The sequence below is a fragment of the Dermacentor andersoni genome, chromosome 2, assembly GCF_023375885.2.
Source record: "Dermacentor andersoni chromosome 2, qqDerAnde1_hic_scaffold, whole genome shotgun sequence".
Taxonomy (NCBI): domain Eukaryota; kingdom Metazoa; phylum Arthropoda; class Arachnida; order Ixodida; family Ixodidae; genus Dermacentor; species Dermacentor andersoni.
In genome coordinates this window covers 213685159-213700177 of record NC_092815.1, presented here as the reverse complement: position 1 = coordinate 213700177, position 15019 = coordinate 213685159, and the positions used below count along the sequence as shown (strand labels likewise).

At 47.5% G+C, this 15019-nt stretch overlaps 1 protein-coding gene across 1 annotated transcript in view; it reads left to right on the top strand.

The window, feature by feature from the left end:
• The window catches only part of LOC126540154 (monocarboxylate transporter 12-like), a 117618-nt gene that overhangs the window by 28053 nt on the left and 74546 nt on the right, over nucleotides 1-15019 (top strand). The window contains exons 3-4 of the mRNA XM_050186941.3: nucleotides 11103-11246; nucleotides 11729-11789. Coding sequence (XP_050042898.1) covers nucleotides 11103-11246; nucleotides 11729-11789 — 205 coding nt within the window. The remainder of the gene's footprint in view (nucleotides 1-11102; nucleotides 11247-11728; nucleotides 11790-15019) is intronic.

Here is a 15019-nt window from a genome sequence, read left to right as displayed (position 1 = left end):
TAGATATCTTGGAAAATATCTAAAATGAGTCCACAGCTACTCTAATGCTCCACAAGAGAAGTAGGAAGGTAACTGTAAAGAAAGCGGTCAGGCAACGAGACACAATCTCTCCAATGCTATTCGCTGCGTGCTTGAAAGAAGTATTTACGCTATTAAATTGGGACGGCTTAGAAGTAAGCATCAACGGCGAATACCTCAGGAGCCTCGTGTTTGCGGATGACATCGTCCCGTTTAGCAACACTGGGGACGAGTTAGAACAAATGGCTGAGGACCTTACGAGAGAGAGTGTAAGAGTGGGGTTGAACATTATTATGCAGAAAACAAAGGTAATGATCAATAGCTTGGCAAGGGAACAAGAGTTGTCGTTGTCATACACCGGTGCTAACATATGGGGCAGAAACTTGAAGACTGACAAAGAAGCTCGAAAAAGTGATAAGGACTGCTTACAGAGCGATGGAACGAAGAATGATAGGCGTGTAAACAGGTTTATTGGGCGTGTCCAAGAAAAAGGCGGTAACTCGGAACAGTACGCAGGCAGAACAAAATGATAGCGTTCGAGCGCCGATCTCGCGCCTTCTGCTCGTGATGATGATAGCTGATCCTGGGACGTCGTACTCCTCATTTCTTCAATATAACTGCCCCCGTCGAGAAAGGTGGAGTCATCCTGATGATCTAACAGGTGGGGACAAGAGGGTAGAAGTACCGCTTGAGGCTGTCCACGTGAACAACATCACGTCCACGTCGACGACTGTCGCCGTGAGGCATAAGAGGTTCAATGAAATTGTTTACGGGGGAGGTACACTCGACGACGCGGTAGGGACCATGCTAATTTGAGAATAGTTTGAATATCATGCTCGGAGCGCAGGGCGGTACAAGCAGCCACACAAGTGCTCCAGGAGCGAATGTTGCGGCAGGAGGGTGGTCGTCGTCGCGGGCGTTTTTCTGGCGTTGTTGGCCGGCCGTAGTAAAGTGCTTGGCTAGTTGTGAGCAATATCGAGCGTAACGGGCGGCTTCCGACAAGGACGTGCACTCTGAGGCATCTGGCGCGTATGGCAGCAACGTGTCCATAGTGTGCGTTGGCTGGCGACCGTACAGAAAGATATACAGGAAGGACCGTACGTCCGAACGTCCGATGTAAAATATTGCACTGGTGCACAAGTGCTCGGATTACATCGGAGAGAAATACGCGGCCAGGGTCACTGAGGATTTCGCGAGGAGGACCATGTCGAAGCACAAAACGCTTGAGGATGAAAGAGGTGACGTCATGTGCTGTCACCGTAGGAAGAGCGGCCGTGTCGGCGTATCGTGTAAGGTGGTCGAGAGCAAGGATAGCCCATCGGTTTCCCACCATGGTCAAAGGCAATGGTCCATAATGGTCAATTTCAACGCGGTGGAATTGGTGGTCTGGTGACGGAAGGGGCTGCAATGAACCTGCGGCAGGATTCGGAAGCTTTTTCGTCGTTGACACTCGTGGTAGCCGCGAATGAACTTGCAGACACAGCGAAACATTCCGCGCCAGTAGTACCTTTTCCGTAAGCGCTCATAGGTCTTGAAGACACCGCCGTGAGCACGCTGCGGGTCGGAGTGAAAGGACGCACAGATTGTAGAGCGCAGATTTCGGGGGATAACTAGGAGCCGCTTCCTACCATCTGACGAGTAGTTGCGCCGGTACAAGGGGCCATCACGAATGCTGAAGTACGAAGCTTGGCGTCGCAGTGTTCGAGTGGTCGAAAGGGTGGGCGCCTCGGGTAAAACGTCAAGAAGGGACGCGATCCATGGGTCGTGGCGCTGTGCAGAGGAAACGTTGGCGACGTCAAGAGCTTACAATGGGTGGTCTATAGTGGATATGGATGCAATGTGGACGTAAGGGTATCACCTCAAGAGGCGTGGTCACCTTTCGAAGTTTTCGGCAAAGTTTGGCATCTTTAACAGAAACGCATAACCGGTGTCGACAAGAGAATATGCATGGGCGCCTTCTACAAAAACTTCGACAATATTCGACGGCAAAGTTCGAGGACTTGGACATTTTGACAGCGCACTTCTTGCCTCATGAACTGCGGGTGCTAGTTTCTTACATTTTCAGGGGCTGGTCGACGACGCATGGGCGACAAGGAGCGGCGACGGGGTGAAGGTGAGCGGCGAGACGTGGGTTTCGGATAGTCACGTGAAGACGACCTCGTTTGGTGATCCGGACTTTCATAACAAGAGCGGGGACGATCTATGTAGTTCGGTGAACGGGCGTTTGAGTATCCTGGCGCGCGACGACGGCCGTGTCGGGCGATATGACCAGGGCCTACCGCATGCAAAAAAGATCGGCCGGTTGTCGCGCGTTCGCCAGGGATTTGCAGTGATGGGAGCAGCCCATGTCACGGATGGCTGAGTTGGGGCTGCAGCATACGACAAACCAAGGGACGGCGAGGGCTGTTGTAGCTGCTGCCGCTTTACTGCCTCAGCGTGACTAAAAGGCGCGGCGACAGGGTGCTGCTGAATGGGTACCAGCATGGCCTCGGAAATCTACTTGAATGACGTGTCGAAGCACGGGAGCCAACGGGATTGGTTGGCTGCAGTTGCTGCTGCTGTGGGAGCTACTGACGCTCAGCAAACGGCAGGAGTGACAACTGACGGGCCACCTCCTCACGCACCAAGTCTTTCATTTGTGGGAGAAAGTATGATTGGTGAGGCATGATGTCCAGTAGCGAGTGGTTGGTTGTACATCTGAGATGAACGTTGGGTGAGAGCACGCTGCCTTCTCAATTCGTCAAAGATGTGGCACAGGGTTACCAGTTCAGGCACAGTGCCAGGAGATCTTGCAAGACGCATTGTAAAGATATCGTCGTCGACACCATTCATAATATGCTGTATTTTGGCACTTTCGCTCATTGAGGCATCGACGCGCCTGCAGAGATTGATTATGTCCTCAATATAGGGGGTAAAAGTTTCATTTCGTTCCTGTGCCCGTGTGCGGAGCCGTTGTTCGGCGCGTAACTTCCGTACGGCAGGGCGACCGAAAACGGCAGACATTGCCTCCTTGAAAGCGGACCAGTTCTCAAATTCAGAATCGTGGTTCGTATACCACAGCTTCGCCACGCCAGCCAGGTAAACGTTCGCGGTACTCAGCTTAGCAGCGTCATCCCACGTATTGGGTTCACTATATTTTTCGTAGGAGGACAGCCAGTCCTCGACGTCCTGGTTTTCCGTACTCGAAAATACCGGGGTGTCTCGCTGGCGAACCGGGTCAGGGCAAACGGAAGCCGGGAGAGGCGGCGGCGGTTGGGCAGCGTGAGCTTGTATGGTCGAGTGCAATGTACGGGATCGGAGTTCCAGGGTGCCGGCGATGTGCGTACCCAGCCCCTCCACCAAATGTAAAGAGGTTTATTCCGCGAGTCTAACAACTAGGCGGTAGCTCGGAACAGTACGCAGGGAGAACAAGATGGCGGCGGTGTTCGAGCACCGATCTCGTGCCTTCAGCTCGTGATGATCATCGCTGAGCCTCGGACGTCATTCTCTTCATTTATTCATTAAAGGCATAACGTTAAGATACAAGAACAGAGCGGCGTGGATGAGAGAGCAAACGGGCATAGCCAATATTCGAATTGACATTAAAAGAAAGAAATGGAGCTGGGCAGGTCATGTAATGCCGAGGTTAGATAACCGGTGGGCCATTAGGGTTACAGAATGTGTGGCAAGAGAAGGGGAACGCAGTGGAGGACCGCAAAAGACTAGGTGGGGGGATGAAATTAAGAAATTCGCAGGTGCAAGCTGGAATCGGTTGGCGTAGCACAGGGGTAATTGGAGATCGGAGGGAGAGGCCTTCGTCCTGTGGTGGACTTAAAATAGGTTGACGATGATGAAATCTACAAAAGAACATGCTAGTCCGCCCCACGCCCCTTTATAGGAAAATACATCCGTAGACTGGGAAAATTTGATGATGACATATATGCCTCGCGACGCCCTTACTATTTTCAATGTAAACGATGTTGTTCTTTGGTTTACCGATTTTATCGTTGACGGCGCATTAAAGTGCATCCCACAAACGAACGGGGCTGCAAAGAAAAGGCGGGTGCCCTATTGGAACGAGGGTTGCAGGAACGCGCGGAAAAACAGAATAAGGTTTGGGGCATGCTACGCCAGTGTCGAACAACTGAAGGCCTAACTCACTTCAGGCATATAAATTTCAAAGGAGGACGAACAGCGCGCATTGCAAGAAGAGAAAGCTGGCGAAAATGCGTCTCCTGCATTAATTTCTACAGACAGGAAGGAAAAGTATGAAACCGGCTGACAAACCTACTTGGCCCTCAACGTCACTTCCTGTTTTTGGTCGATAACCAAGGCAACAACCTTGGAGACCAGGCTAACACCCTTGTACAGCATGTCGAGCGTGTGTCTAGCTCCGAACATTATTAGGACTCATTTGTTAAACAAAAACAATTAGTAGAAAGCAGGCCACTGAACAGAAAGTGTAATGAAAATGAACCCTACAACCGTCCATTTAGTGTTGCCGTGTTTACAGCTTCCATAAACAATTGTCAAAGCTGTGCTCCAGGAGCCGACAGAATTATGTATGAAATGATAAGGTGTCTTCACTCTGCCGTTCAAATGGCACTGCTGCCCATTTTAACACTATTTAGGCAACTGTGTATCTTCGACTGGTATGAAGAGAAGCCATCGTAGTACCTGTGGCGGCCTCACGGTCACACAGCAGTAGCCAGACATCCTTTCCCCTTTTTGACTCGGTAAAATGGCATCGCGTTGCGTGCGGGAAAGGTAAGTGGTGCGAGGGTGCGCAACCGAGCTGTAGGGGCTGGACGATCACAAAACAGTCAGTTTTTGTTTGTTATTCAGGGACGCACTCTCGCTTCTTTCTGCTGATTTCCAGCCGCGCTCGCGTAAGGTAAAGGAACGTGAAGATCCGTCCTCAGAGGAAATTTACAGTCCCGTTGCATTAAAAACTTGCCTTTGCAAACTTTATTAAAATATGACAAAGCGCAGGCTATTACACTTCAATTAATTAAACCGCTCGACCCGTATCAATTAGGTTTCAAAGAAGGCTGCCCTGCGACACGCAGTCATGTTCGCATAGAAGCAAACATTCACTACGTATTTATACACAAACAGTTATTTCTCTCTGTTTTCTTCGACATGGAAAAAGCATATGATAAGACGTGTAGGTATGGAATATTGCGAAATCTCAGAAATTTGTATTTGCGGGAAGAGGCTTAACATAAGTTAAAGCTACTTAGAAAATCTCACGTTCCCTGTTAGAGTACGCCATGCTGTATGCAGACCATTCACACAAGAAGCAGGTGCCGCAAGGAGGTGTACTCAACTGTCAGCTTTTCATCATAAAATGGACTCCTTGCGTTCGGCAATACCGCACGGCATGTGTTATTCTCTATATGTAGAGGATGTACAGATCCGTTTCGTCATATGACCTCCCAGTATGTGAGCAACACATCCAAATTGGTCCTAACAAAACGTCTATATGGTGCGGTGAAAATTGCTTTATACTAAATCTGAATAAAAGCTACTATGTTTGATTCACACGAAAAAGATGACTGGTCCCAGGTTGACACACAGAGTTAAACGGACAACGCATACCTGTGAACACATAACAAAATTTTTACGCGTTATTCTGGGCAAAACGCTTTCATTTCACACCTAAAAACCCTTAAGCACGCATGCCTTAAAACAATTATTATTTCTAAATTCTTGTCGCGTGCAACGTGCGGCAGTGGCAGGAAATGTCTCGAAAACGTGTACAAAAGCCTCATTCGTGGACGCTTAGACTGGAGGGCCGTGACGTACCAGTCTGCCACTCGAAGCACCTTAAATATTCTTGACCATACCTATTGTATAAGTATCCGCCTGGCGACCGGTGTCTTAAGAACGAATGCTGTAGAGAGTCTACGTTGAAGCTAACGAGTGGTCGCTTCATCTTCAGCGGTTGTACTCCAGTTTTATTTACTTTGTGAAAGTTAACGCAAACTGCGCCCATCCCTGCACGCAACCGTAAACGACGTGATATATGCAACGCTTTTTGATAGTCGACATGCCGCTGGAAAGCTGTTTTCTTAGCGCGCAAAAAAAGAACTTTCCGAGAAAATGGCAGTTTCGATTCTTTAGCGAAACCTGATGGTGCCAGTGAAGCTACCTCATTGTTTGCGAGATATCCATCGTAGAGGTGACAAAACACGCTCCAGAGGCACACATTTGAAAGCATTTTCCAGAACTCCAGTCTAAGTACACTTGCACAGAATAATACACTGATGTGTCAGTCACATGCCGGCCTTTCGTATGCATCCGTTGACCCATCGTTTTCGGAATCCAGCGCCCTGCACCCACTAACTAGCGTCTTCGCCGGAGAGGCTTACGCAATGATGCCTGCTGTTAAACAAATCGATAAAACAAAGCTACAAAAAGCCATTATATTCACTGACTCCCTATCGGTCGTAAAATCTTTGATGTCACCCGAGAACCACAAAAAGGCTACACTTACTGAGCTATGTTCACTCCTGTGCGAAGTATGTACTCCTAATCACCACATCATAGTAAGTTAGGTGCCCGTGCACAAAGAAATCGAGGGCAACATGCTTGCAGATGAAATTGCGACAGCGATTGCAACGAAAGCTGGCAACTCTTCCATATGTATCCCAGCCGCCAGCCTAAAGCCATTTTTGGACAAACAACTTAGAAGAGATTGGCAACAGATGTGGGACACTAAAACCTCCAATAAAGTACATTTACTCAAGCCGCACTAAGGAAATTTCCCACCAATAACAAAGAACTTGGAGGACGCTTGAGCTTTAAGAGTTGAACGCGATAGTATTGCGCTAGGTGATCCCAAGTTAAGCTTGCAAATTACCTTATTTCATTACGATACCTAATTTTCTGGATTCTTCGACTCTTGTTCCCTTCCCTTGCCATCCATTCTGTAAATGCAATGATCCACTGGTTATGTGCCCTACGCATTACATGGCCTGCCCAGCTCAATTTCTTTTTACAGTGTAGCTGTCTATGGGCCACGATGCCGAGATTTTTTTCTTGGCGTAACATCGACAGAAAAACAATGGCGGACCAATCCCCGGCGCTTGTGCAATATAGAGGACTCGGACTATACTTCTAAAACGTGCCGTGTGTACAGTGCTTCGTACTTTGTATGTTATCGTCCTGGTGGAGTTGTGGCGTGATTGTGACTCAATGTTCGTATCGTGTATTATGGAAATAAATTTTTTCTAAACAAAACACAAAATGCGGCGGACTGAAGTCATTTCCTGCCTCCTTAGGATAGGTCATACCTACGATACACATTGTTATCTGTTGACCGGTACCGAAGCTTCTGCATGCTGTAAATGTGGCGAGACACTGACTGCCCTCCACGTCTTGCAGGAGTGTCGTGAAGTGGAATATGAAAGGAAGCGTCACTTCCCTCTACCCTACCGAAAGCATATTCCTTTTTATCTGGCACTGTTCCTTGTTAATGGCCGATTATTTCACAAAAAATTCGTTTGTGCCTTTTTACAGGATGCCAGCGCATTGCAAATTATAGGCCAGGAAGTTTAGTAGCACAGCTGCTCGTCAGAGGCCATAGTAGCTTATTGTGCAGCATGTGCCTCCAGGCCCTTGCACTTAAGAGGAAGCTTTAGCTCGAGTGCCTCTATCTAAATACATGTAAAAGGAGAATTCGTTTTTCTCGGCAACCACTGCACCAAATTTGACGATGTTTGTTGCATTTAAAAGACAAACTTAAAATCTAGTGACTGTTGGTTTCGAATTTTTTAGTTAGGTCGTCAATTTTTTATTAAAAATTGGCAAAAATCGAAAATTTTCAAAAAACAAAACTATCAAGTTTACAACTCCGTAACTAAACAACTAAACATGATAATACAATTCTGTGAATTGCATCTAATAGTACATCTAAAGCGGACAAAATTGATATGTGACACATGAAAATAAAAAAATTTCATCATAGGGAAATACAACTTTTGAAAAACCGTTGTAACCAACGTAACAAATTCACGTAAGATGCAAAATGACACATTGATTTTGTCCGCTTTGAATGATCGAATGGATGCCGTTTACAGAACCGCGATATCAGTTTTTGATGCAGAGCTATGAATTTGTAAACTTCGTGCTTCTATTTTTTTCAAACGGTCAAATATTTGAAAATCGTTTTAAGAAAATTCAAGCCCTAAATCGAAATTCCGCTTCCAACAGTCACTAGAATTTAACTTTCTCTTTCAAATGCAACAAATTTCATCAAAATCGGTCCAGGGGTTATCTCATAAAAACGTTTTTGCGTTTTACATGTATTTGAATAGGCCGCGTCGGAGTTGGGCCCGAGCTAAAGCTTCCTCTTAAGGACCTTGGTGAGGCAGTAGTACTGGTATTTAGACATATTTAGTGTTTGTCTTATATCATTGTTTTGATACGTTTATATCTTGCTACTGGTTTAAGCCTATCACTGCCTCGTTATATCGTCACAGTCAGCCACGTTACCCTTTCTGATTGTATCCATTTTATCCATCATCGAGTACATAAAACCGCTGTTTGGCGCTCTTTGGCCATGACTCGGCCATGCGCCATAGAACACCACATGTCATTATCGTGAGCGACGATGACGCGACGCGCAACGCCGGCAGACTGAAAGTAAGTAACTTGAACTTGCCGCTACATCGCGTGTGAGGACTTTGCGGAATGTGTAGAATTAACTCGCGCCGGGCAGGAGGGAGGGGGGGGGGGCAAATGGTTTATTTTCAGTTATTTTCTTTGAAGGTAGTTATTTAATTATAAACGTTTGTCTTACACGTGCGACTTCTGCCTGCCTGTCTTTAGTTTGCTGAAATCCGTGACAATTAATGGTGAATTAATGTTGTTCGTAATAGTTTGAATGTTGGCTAAATTGTTTATATCAAAAAAAGTAAGCGACAGAGAATACACAACGACAGTTTACGACTACAGTCAAGCGCTTCCGGCACGTAGCAAGTGTTGTCTGCTTGTGTTACAAAGTGCTCCGTGTTGAAGCGACCTGCGCGGTCAGTGTTGGCCTCGAAGTTTCTTTCGCGAGGATCATAAATTGCCCTTGTTGCGTTGTGTGCTGCAAACCTAGCGATTGGCTAGATTTCAAGCGGTGACATCGTCACAGCTTGAAATCATCACAGCTTGGTCACATCGTCAGAATCATCGTCACAGCTTGGTCACAGGCTAGCGGAGCGGCTGCAGCTCATTGGGATGCGGGTATTTGATCGGCACCAGCATTTACGCGTTCGCGGGCGTCACTGCCCATGCCGAACATTTTACTACCACAATAGAGAGTTGAAGCATGTCCCGTATTCCAGTAAACGTAGGTAACTGGGCGTTTTGCCAGATTGATGGAGGCGCAAACGTCAGCGGCTTGCAGGTTGCAGCCAACTGTTAGCACAGAGCTCATGCAGACAAACACAGAGCTAGTAAGTAGTAACCAAGTGAATTACTTTGCTTCTGGTCTAAACATTCGGAAGCAGTGTAATCGGGAACACGCTGGCCTTGAAAAAATTTAAAATAATGACGAATATGTGCACCTTCTTGGCGGCTTGTTCCGGGCTGTAAGACACTGTCCGACGCGTCCAGTTCCAACGCGCACACGTTACGTTTCAACTGACCTTGCCAACGCAATCAACGTATTCGTGCGCCATGGACCTGTTCTGCCTGCTCTCCAACCGAACTACCTCGGACCCTTTCGCGTACTGGAGAGACGCGAGTCCGCATACACCGTCAACTTTCATGGCAAACAAGACTCCATCACACTGGACCGGCGGAAGCCAGCCAGTACTGCGAGGCGACTCTCACAGCCGCATCCCTCAATTCAGCCCCGGACGTCTCCATTCCTGTCGGAGCTCACACTACTTCAATCTGCCGAGTTTCATGGACGTGCTGATATCGTTCGCAGATTATGCTGGTCTCTAGCGGTGGAGCTATGTAGCGCCAGCTCGATCGACGCGATTGGCCTAGGAAAGAAGACGAGGTCAGGGGATCCCTCAGCGGCGCAACAGCTTAGTTGGCTGGGAACCGAATAAATTAAAGATCGGATTAGTTAGAGCTCCGGTGCTGGAACAACGTTTGGTCGTCTCTCTTTCATGTGCCCTACAGCTAATTCCACACCTTCACAAGACTATTTTATTCCTTCGTCACCATGACTGGGGGTTGGAGCGTAGATTTGTACTACCTTTAATCTATGTCTGCTATTCAGCTATGTTACGACGGCTGCTACCCTCGCTTTAATGATGTAAAATTTATCAATAGTGCCCGCTAGGTGGTTCTCAATTAGAAATCCTACCCCGTGTTCTCTGTTAACTTGAAGACCTCTGTAGCGATGAACGTGGCCGTTAGACAGCACTGTAAAGCCTCACCTTTTGTAATGACCGCACCAAGGCTAATGATATCCCAAGCAATGCCTCATAATTCCTCAAAGAGCCCTGCTTATTTAGCCTCACTCGAGAGGGCTCGCGTGATAAACGTTGTCAGGTTCAGTTTCCAGTGGCGGCGTTCGGATCCACAGATTCTTAGCACCTTCTGCGACGTTCCAGGTCTGACCACCACTTTAGTCGGGTTATCCGCACACGCTGGTGACTGAGAGCCATAAGTAATTGCAAGAGTCATGAAGGAATATCATAATTATACCACATGCCATAACAAATGCTTGCCACTTTTCATTTTTGCAAAGGATCACAGGAGACTGGAGCAGCTTTCAAATGAGGTCACGAACAACCGTTCGGTTCATGCTGTGCTGTCCGCTGTTTGCCATTTCTGAGCGAAACGCCCGATTTCTTTCATACAGATTGTGCACTAAGTGGTATATAGGCAAGTCATGTACCGCTGACCTTACTTTCTTACACGTACTTTCTTGCTTGTGTTGTTGAATTCGGACGCTTTGTGAGGGCTCTACGCTCTGCGCTGTTGTGTATTTTTCTGCTCTGTTTGAAAATATCTTGCTTTGCGAAAGCACGCTTTTTTATGTACCACCCCATCTTTGGCTGGTAAAACGCAAGTGCTAGTATTACCACAATAAGAAATAAGAAATAAATATACTGCTTATTAGTTGCGTTAACCAGAGTTCTTGTTTCCAGGTGTCGTGTCGGGAATCCTCCTGCGAAAGCTGCCACTGCGAGCGGTTTCTATAGCGGGCAGTCTACTGGTGGCGTCGGGCATACTGCTCAGCGTGGCTTTCTACGGTGTCATCGGTATCACCCTATCTATTGGCATCATAACTGGTGCGTACATTCCGTGAGCTTATAGCACACGCTGTCAACCGTTTGAGTTCGCCACTATTATTGCTAGAGGGAAATCTGGTCTATCATTCGGTCAATCATCATGGAAACAATGACTATACATGGCACACGGATGTTTCTACAATTTGCCATGGCTTCGTTGAGAAAGCAAGCAACAACTTGTGCGCCTCTCTGCGATCGAGTTATGCTGCGTGTTAGTCACAAATTTATTTGAAGTGAAGCGTAACATGTTCGCAGCGCTACTGGCGCAGAACAACGCCATACCACGATGTAATATTTATTGTGTACGATAGCATTGTCACATTTCTGTGTATGCACGGTATTCACCAGATAGAATTAGCCATATGCTTTTTCCGTAATGACATATGAGGTGTAGTACTATTGGTTTCAGGCCTATGCGAGATGCGTTTCAATAATCTTAATATTGTTCCCCACTGACTTTGAATTTTTTTCGTTTCTGACAGCCGTTGGTCAAGGCTTGATTTTCCCTTCCAACATGGTGGCCATTAACACGTACTTCAACAAGTGAGTGCAAGACTTTGTGCTTACTTTGTCTCATGTATTCGCGGATTTGTTACAGGTTACGTCGTTTTCTCGTACTTTTACGACCGTATAGTATGTGGGCACATTCGGGATAACTCGCGTGTATTTCACTCTTCAATACACACACGCACACACACACACGTATATATATATATATTGCATGTGGTGAGTCGGTGGTGGGTGTTACAGAAATATTCCTAGTTTCTTTTAGTACACCAAGCAGAGTAAAACAACTGGAGAACGGCTTGTGAAGTCGTTTTCCATTGCCTTGTTTCCTATGTTAGTTCGGTTATTTTCCTAAAATGCTCCCTGTAGGAGACCACATAAAAGGTGAGAGAAGCGCTTGTCTTCGCGCCTGTCTTCAGCGCTTGTCTTCGTCGTCCTTTTTGTCCCTCATCTATGTATGCGCTGTAAGTGACGATTGATACGAGAGAAAGGGTCAACAGGCAGAACAAAATTCACTGGAATTTGTCGATCATTGTTGTAAGCATGACATGAAATATTTCTTATACAGGAGTAACCTTCGCAACGCGTTCACTAACACTTTGTTACAATGAACGTCAGCATGCGAAAGCGAAGATTTCGCGGGGAAGCCCGTTGAAATCTGTGGCAGTTCAAAAAAAATAATGCGATGATATTGTACTCGGGACGCGCTGGTGTGAAACATGCCATAGATTATTGCGGTGAGGAGATATGGGCACCGCATGTGCGATGTAGGGTGCTTGGTAAACACGCTATTAGAACTTTGGATGGAGCTAGATGCTGGCCATGCGGTTGAAAATCAAGTCATACGACATGTTTCCGCTTTGAGCGATAATAAAGCATCGAGATGGGTTTGCATGAGGCTTATTTTGCGAATGGTAGTCATGCAAAGGCACGACTCTCGTCGACTCCGCGGCACACGCCATGGCAGGGTTCGTGGACTCTCCTACGTGACGCTGAGAAGGATCCAGAGTCGGATCACCAAGAAACACTACCCAAGATGCACTACAGTACGACAGTAACGCAATGCTTCATTGCAAAAGAAAAAGAAATGAAAAGGCTAACCACAAAGACGGATCGAGTACGCCTAACAAGGTAGCGGTACACCAAGTGCGAGTACGTGAAGTCGTGGGAGCAAAGATCTCTCTGAACCTGCCCTCAGTCGACTTGTAAACACCTGCTGAGGCGAGGAGGCACTCAACGGCTGAGAGTCCGGGTTAGAGGGCGCCAAGTTCAGCCTCTCTCAATGTCAAGTTCGGCCTCTCTCGCGATTCAATACATTTTCAGGGTGAACAAAAGTTCACCCTGTAGCGATAGCTCTACCACTCCAGGTACAAACCCAGAAAACAGCTTGTTCGGTCAGGCTGACCTTCAAGCACAACCGAGGTCAAACTGGGACTTAGCCTGCCTAATGCGTTGCGGAGCCAAGAGAATCAGCGGCTGTTGGCGACGCTGCCTGGATAGAAAACTGAAACGAACTGCTGAGGTCAGTGTTTTGTACCGCCACCACCAGAGGCGCTGGCTGCATACAAGTTCAATACAAGGCAAGAAAGCCGGGAAAGCAGGCAGTGCGCGGGGGGTCCCTCAAGGCACATAAGGGGACGCATGAGAATGGAGAGGGAATCGAGTCAACCAACACACACTGTGATCACGATGCTAGCAGCAGAAAATGTAGGCCTTCCAGGAAGAGCTTGTCAAACAGGCGGAACAGCTTAAAAATGAGCTAAACAGGGAGCGTGATGCACGGTAGGTAGTTGAAAAAAAGACTTGAAGCAGCCGAGGAAAAGATGAACAGGGCCGCCATTGTGAACGAGAATGTGCTTGACAATGGAACGCAGTCCTCCGACGTGACAGGAGAGGGAGTGCTAGCAAAGTACGTGGAATGCGTGCAACGTGGTGAAGGGTTAGCTGGAAAGTGCGGCACTTAGATTGAAGCCGCCCCGCATAGAAAGCAGGGGCACAGGGAGGAATGCCCATTGTCGAGTCCGAATCAGGCGGAAAAGGACAGAGGGAAGCAGGGAGAGGTAGGAGGTAGGGAGTTAAATGATTATTATCGCCGGCGACTCAGATCTAGCTGGGTGCACAGAAGCAATTGTGGCGAGGGTGAAAGGCGACAAAAGAGTGGTGGTAGGGACATTTCCAGGGCGGACACTGGGTTCTGTCATGGAGCGAGCAAAAGAAAAGCTCGCGGAAAAAGCCCACGTGCGCAACCTTGTCATAGTAACAGGTGGGCTAAATGACGTCCTAAAAAAGTAAGGGACATGACTACCCAGCGCTTGGAGAAGGGGGTGGACGACTTGCGCGAGCTATCCCCTCAGGTGCAGATTGTGGTGTGCAGGGTGCCGGAGGTGCCTGTACGTGACAGTCACGTACAAAGAGCCGTAGTGGCTGCTAATGAGGCGATATGGAAAATGAGCGGAGAAAATGGCTTCGAGGTTGTCGAAGTAAACAAGGAAGTGAGAAGGTGGGGGGGTTTTAAACGAGATGGGATCCACTTCAATTACAGGCTGGCATGAGAAGTGGGCTGGCGACTTGGTGGTGGCGCTGTTGCTTTTTTAGTGGGCCACGGGCGCTCAGGAGGCCAGAGTAGGTAGTAATGAAGAAGGTCCTCCAGGAGACCCTTAGAGGAGCATCGCCGTCGATAACAGAAAAAAGAGGAAAGCAAGAAAGAGAGCTCGCCATGCAATAGGCTAGATAAACATGCAGGGCGGCAGAAGAAAGGAAAATTGGGCAGGTATTGAGGAGCAGTTAAATACAGAGAAAATAGAGGTGTATGCGGTGACAGAAACGCACCTTAGAGACTCAGAAGAGCCGCCAGTATTGAGAATTATGTTTGGGAAGGGTGCGAAAGAACAAAGTCGGAAAGAAAATGAGGGGGAGTCGGAATGCTCATCCATCTGGGAGCCAAATGGAGAAGAGTAAATTCGAAATGTCAAGAGCACCTTTGGTTGTCAGGTACAATGAGGGGGAATAAACTTGGCTGGGCGTTACGTATTTGTGGACCGGAAATAATTACACAGAGAAGAATAAAGAGTTAGTGGAATGCATAAGCGCAGACATTAAGGGTTTCGGGAATGGTGCTGAAATTATGCCATTAGGTGACATGAATTCCCGCATACAGGATTTAGATGGGTATACCTACAACGACAGGAAGTCAATGCTAAACCTTTGTGAGGAACATAACCTCGTTATCGTGAATACAGGGCCTAGGTGTGAAGGGCAGATCACGT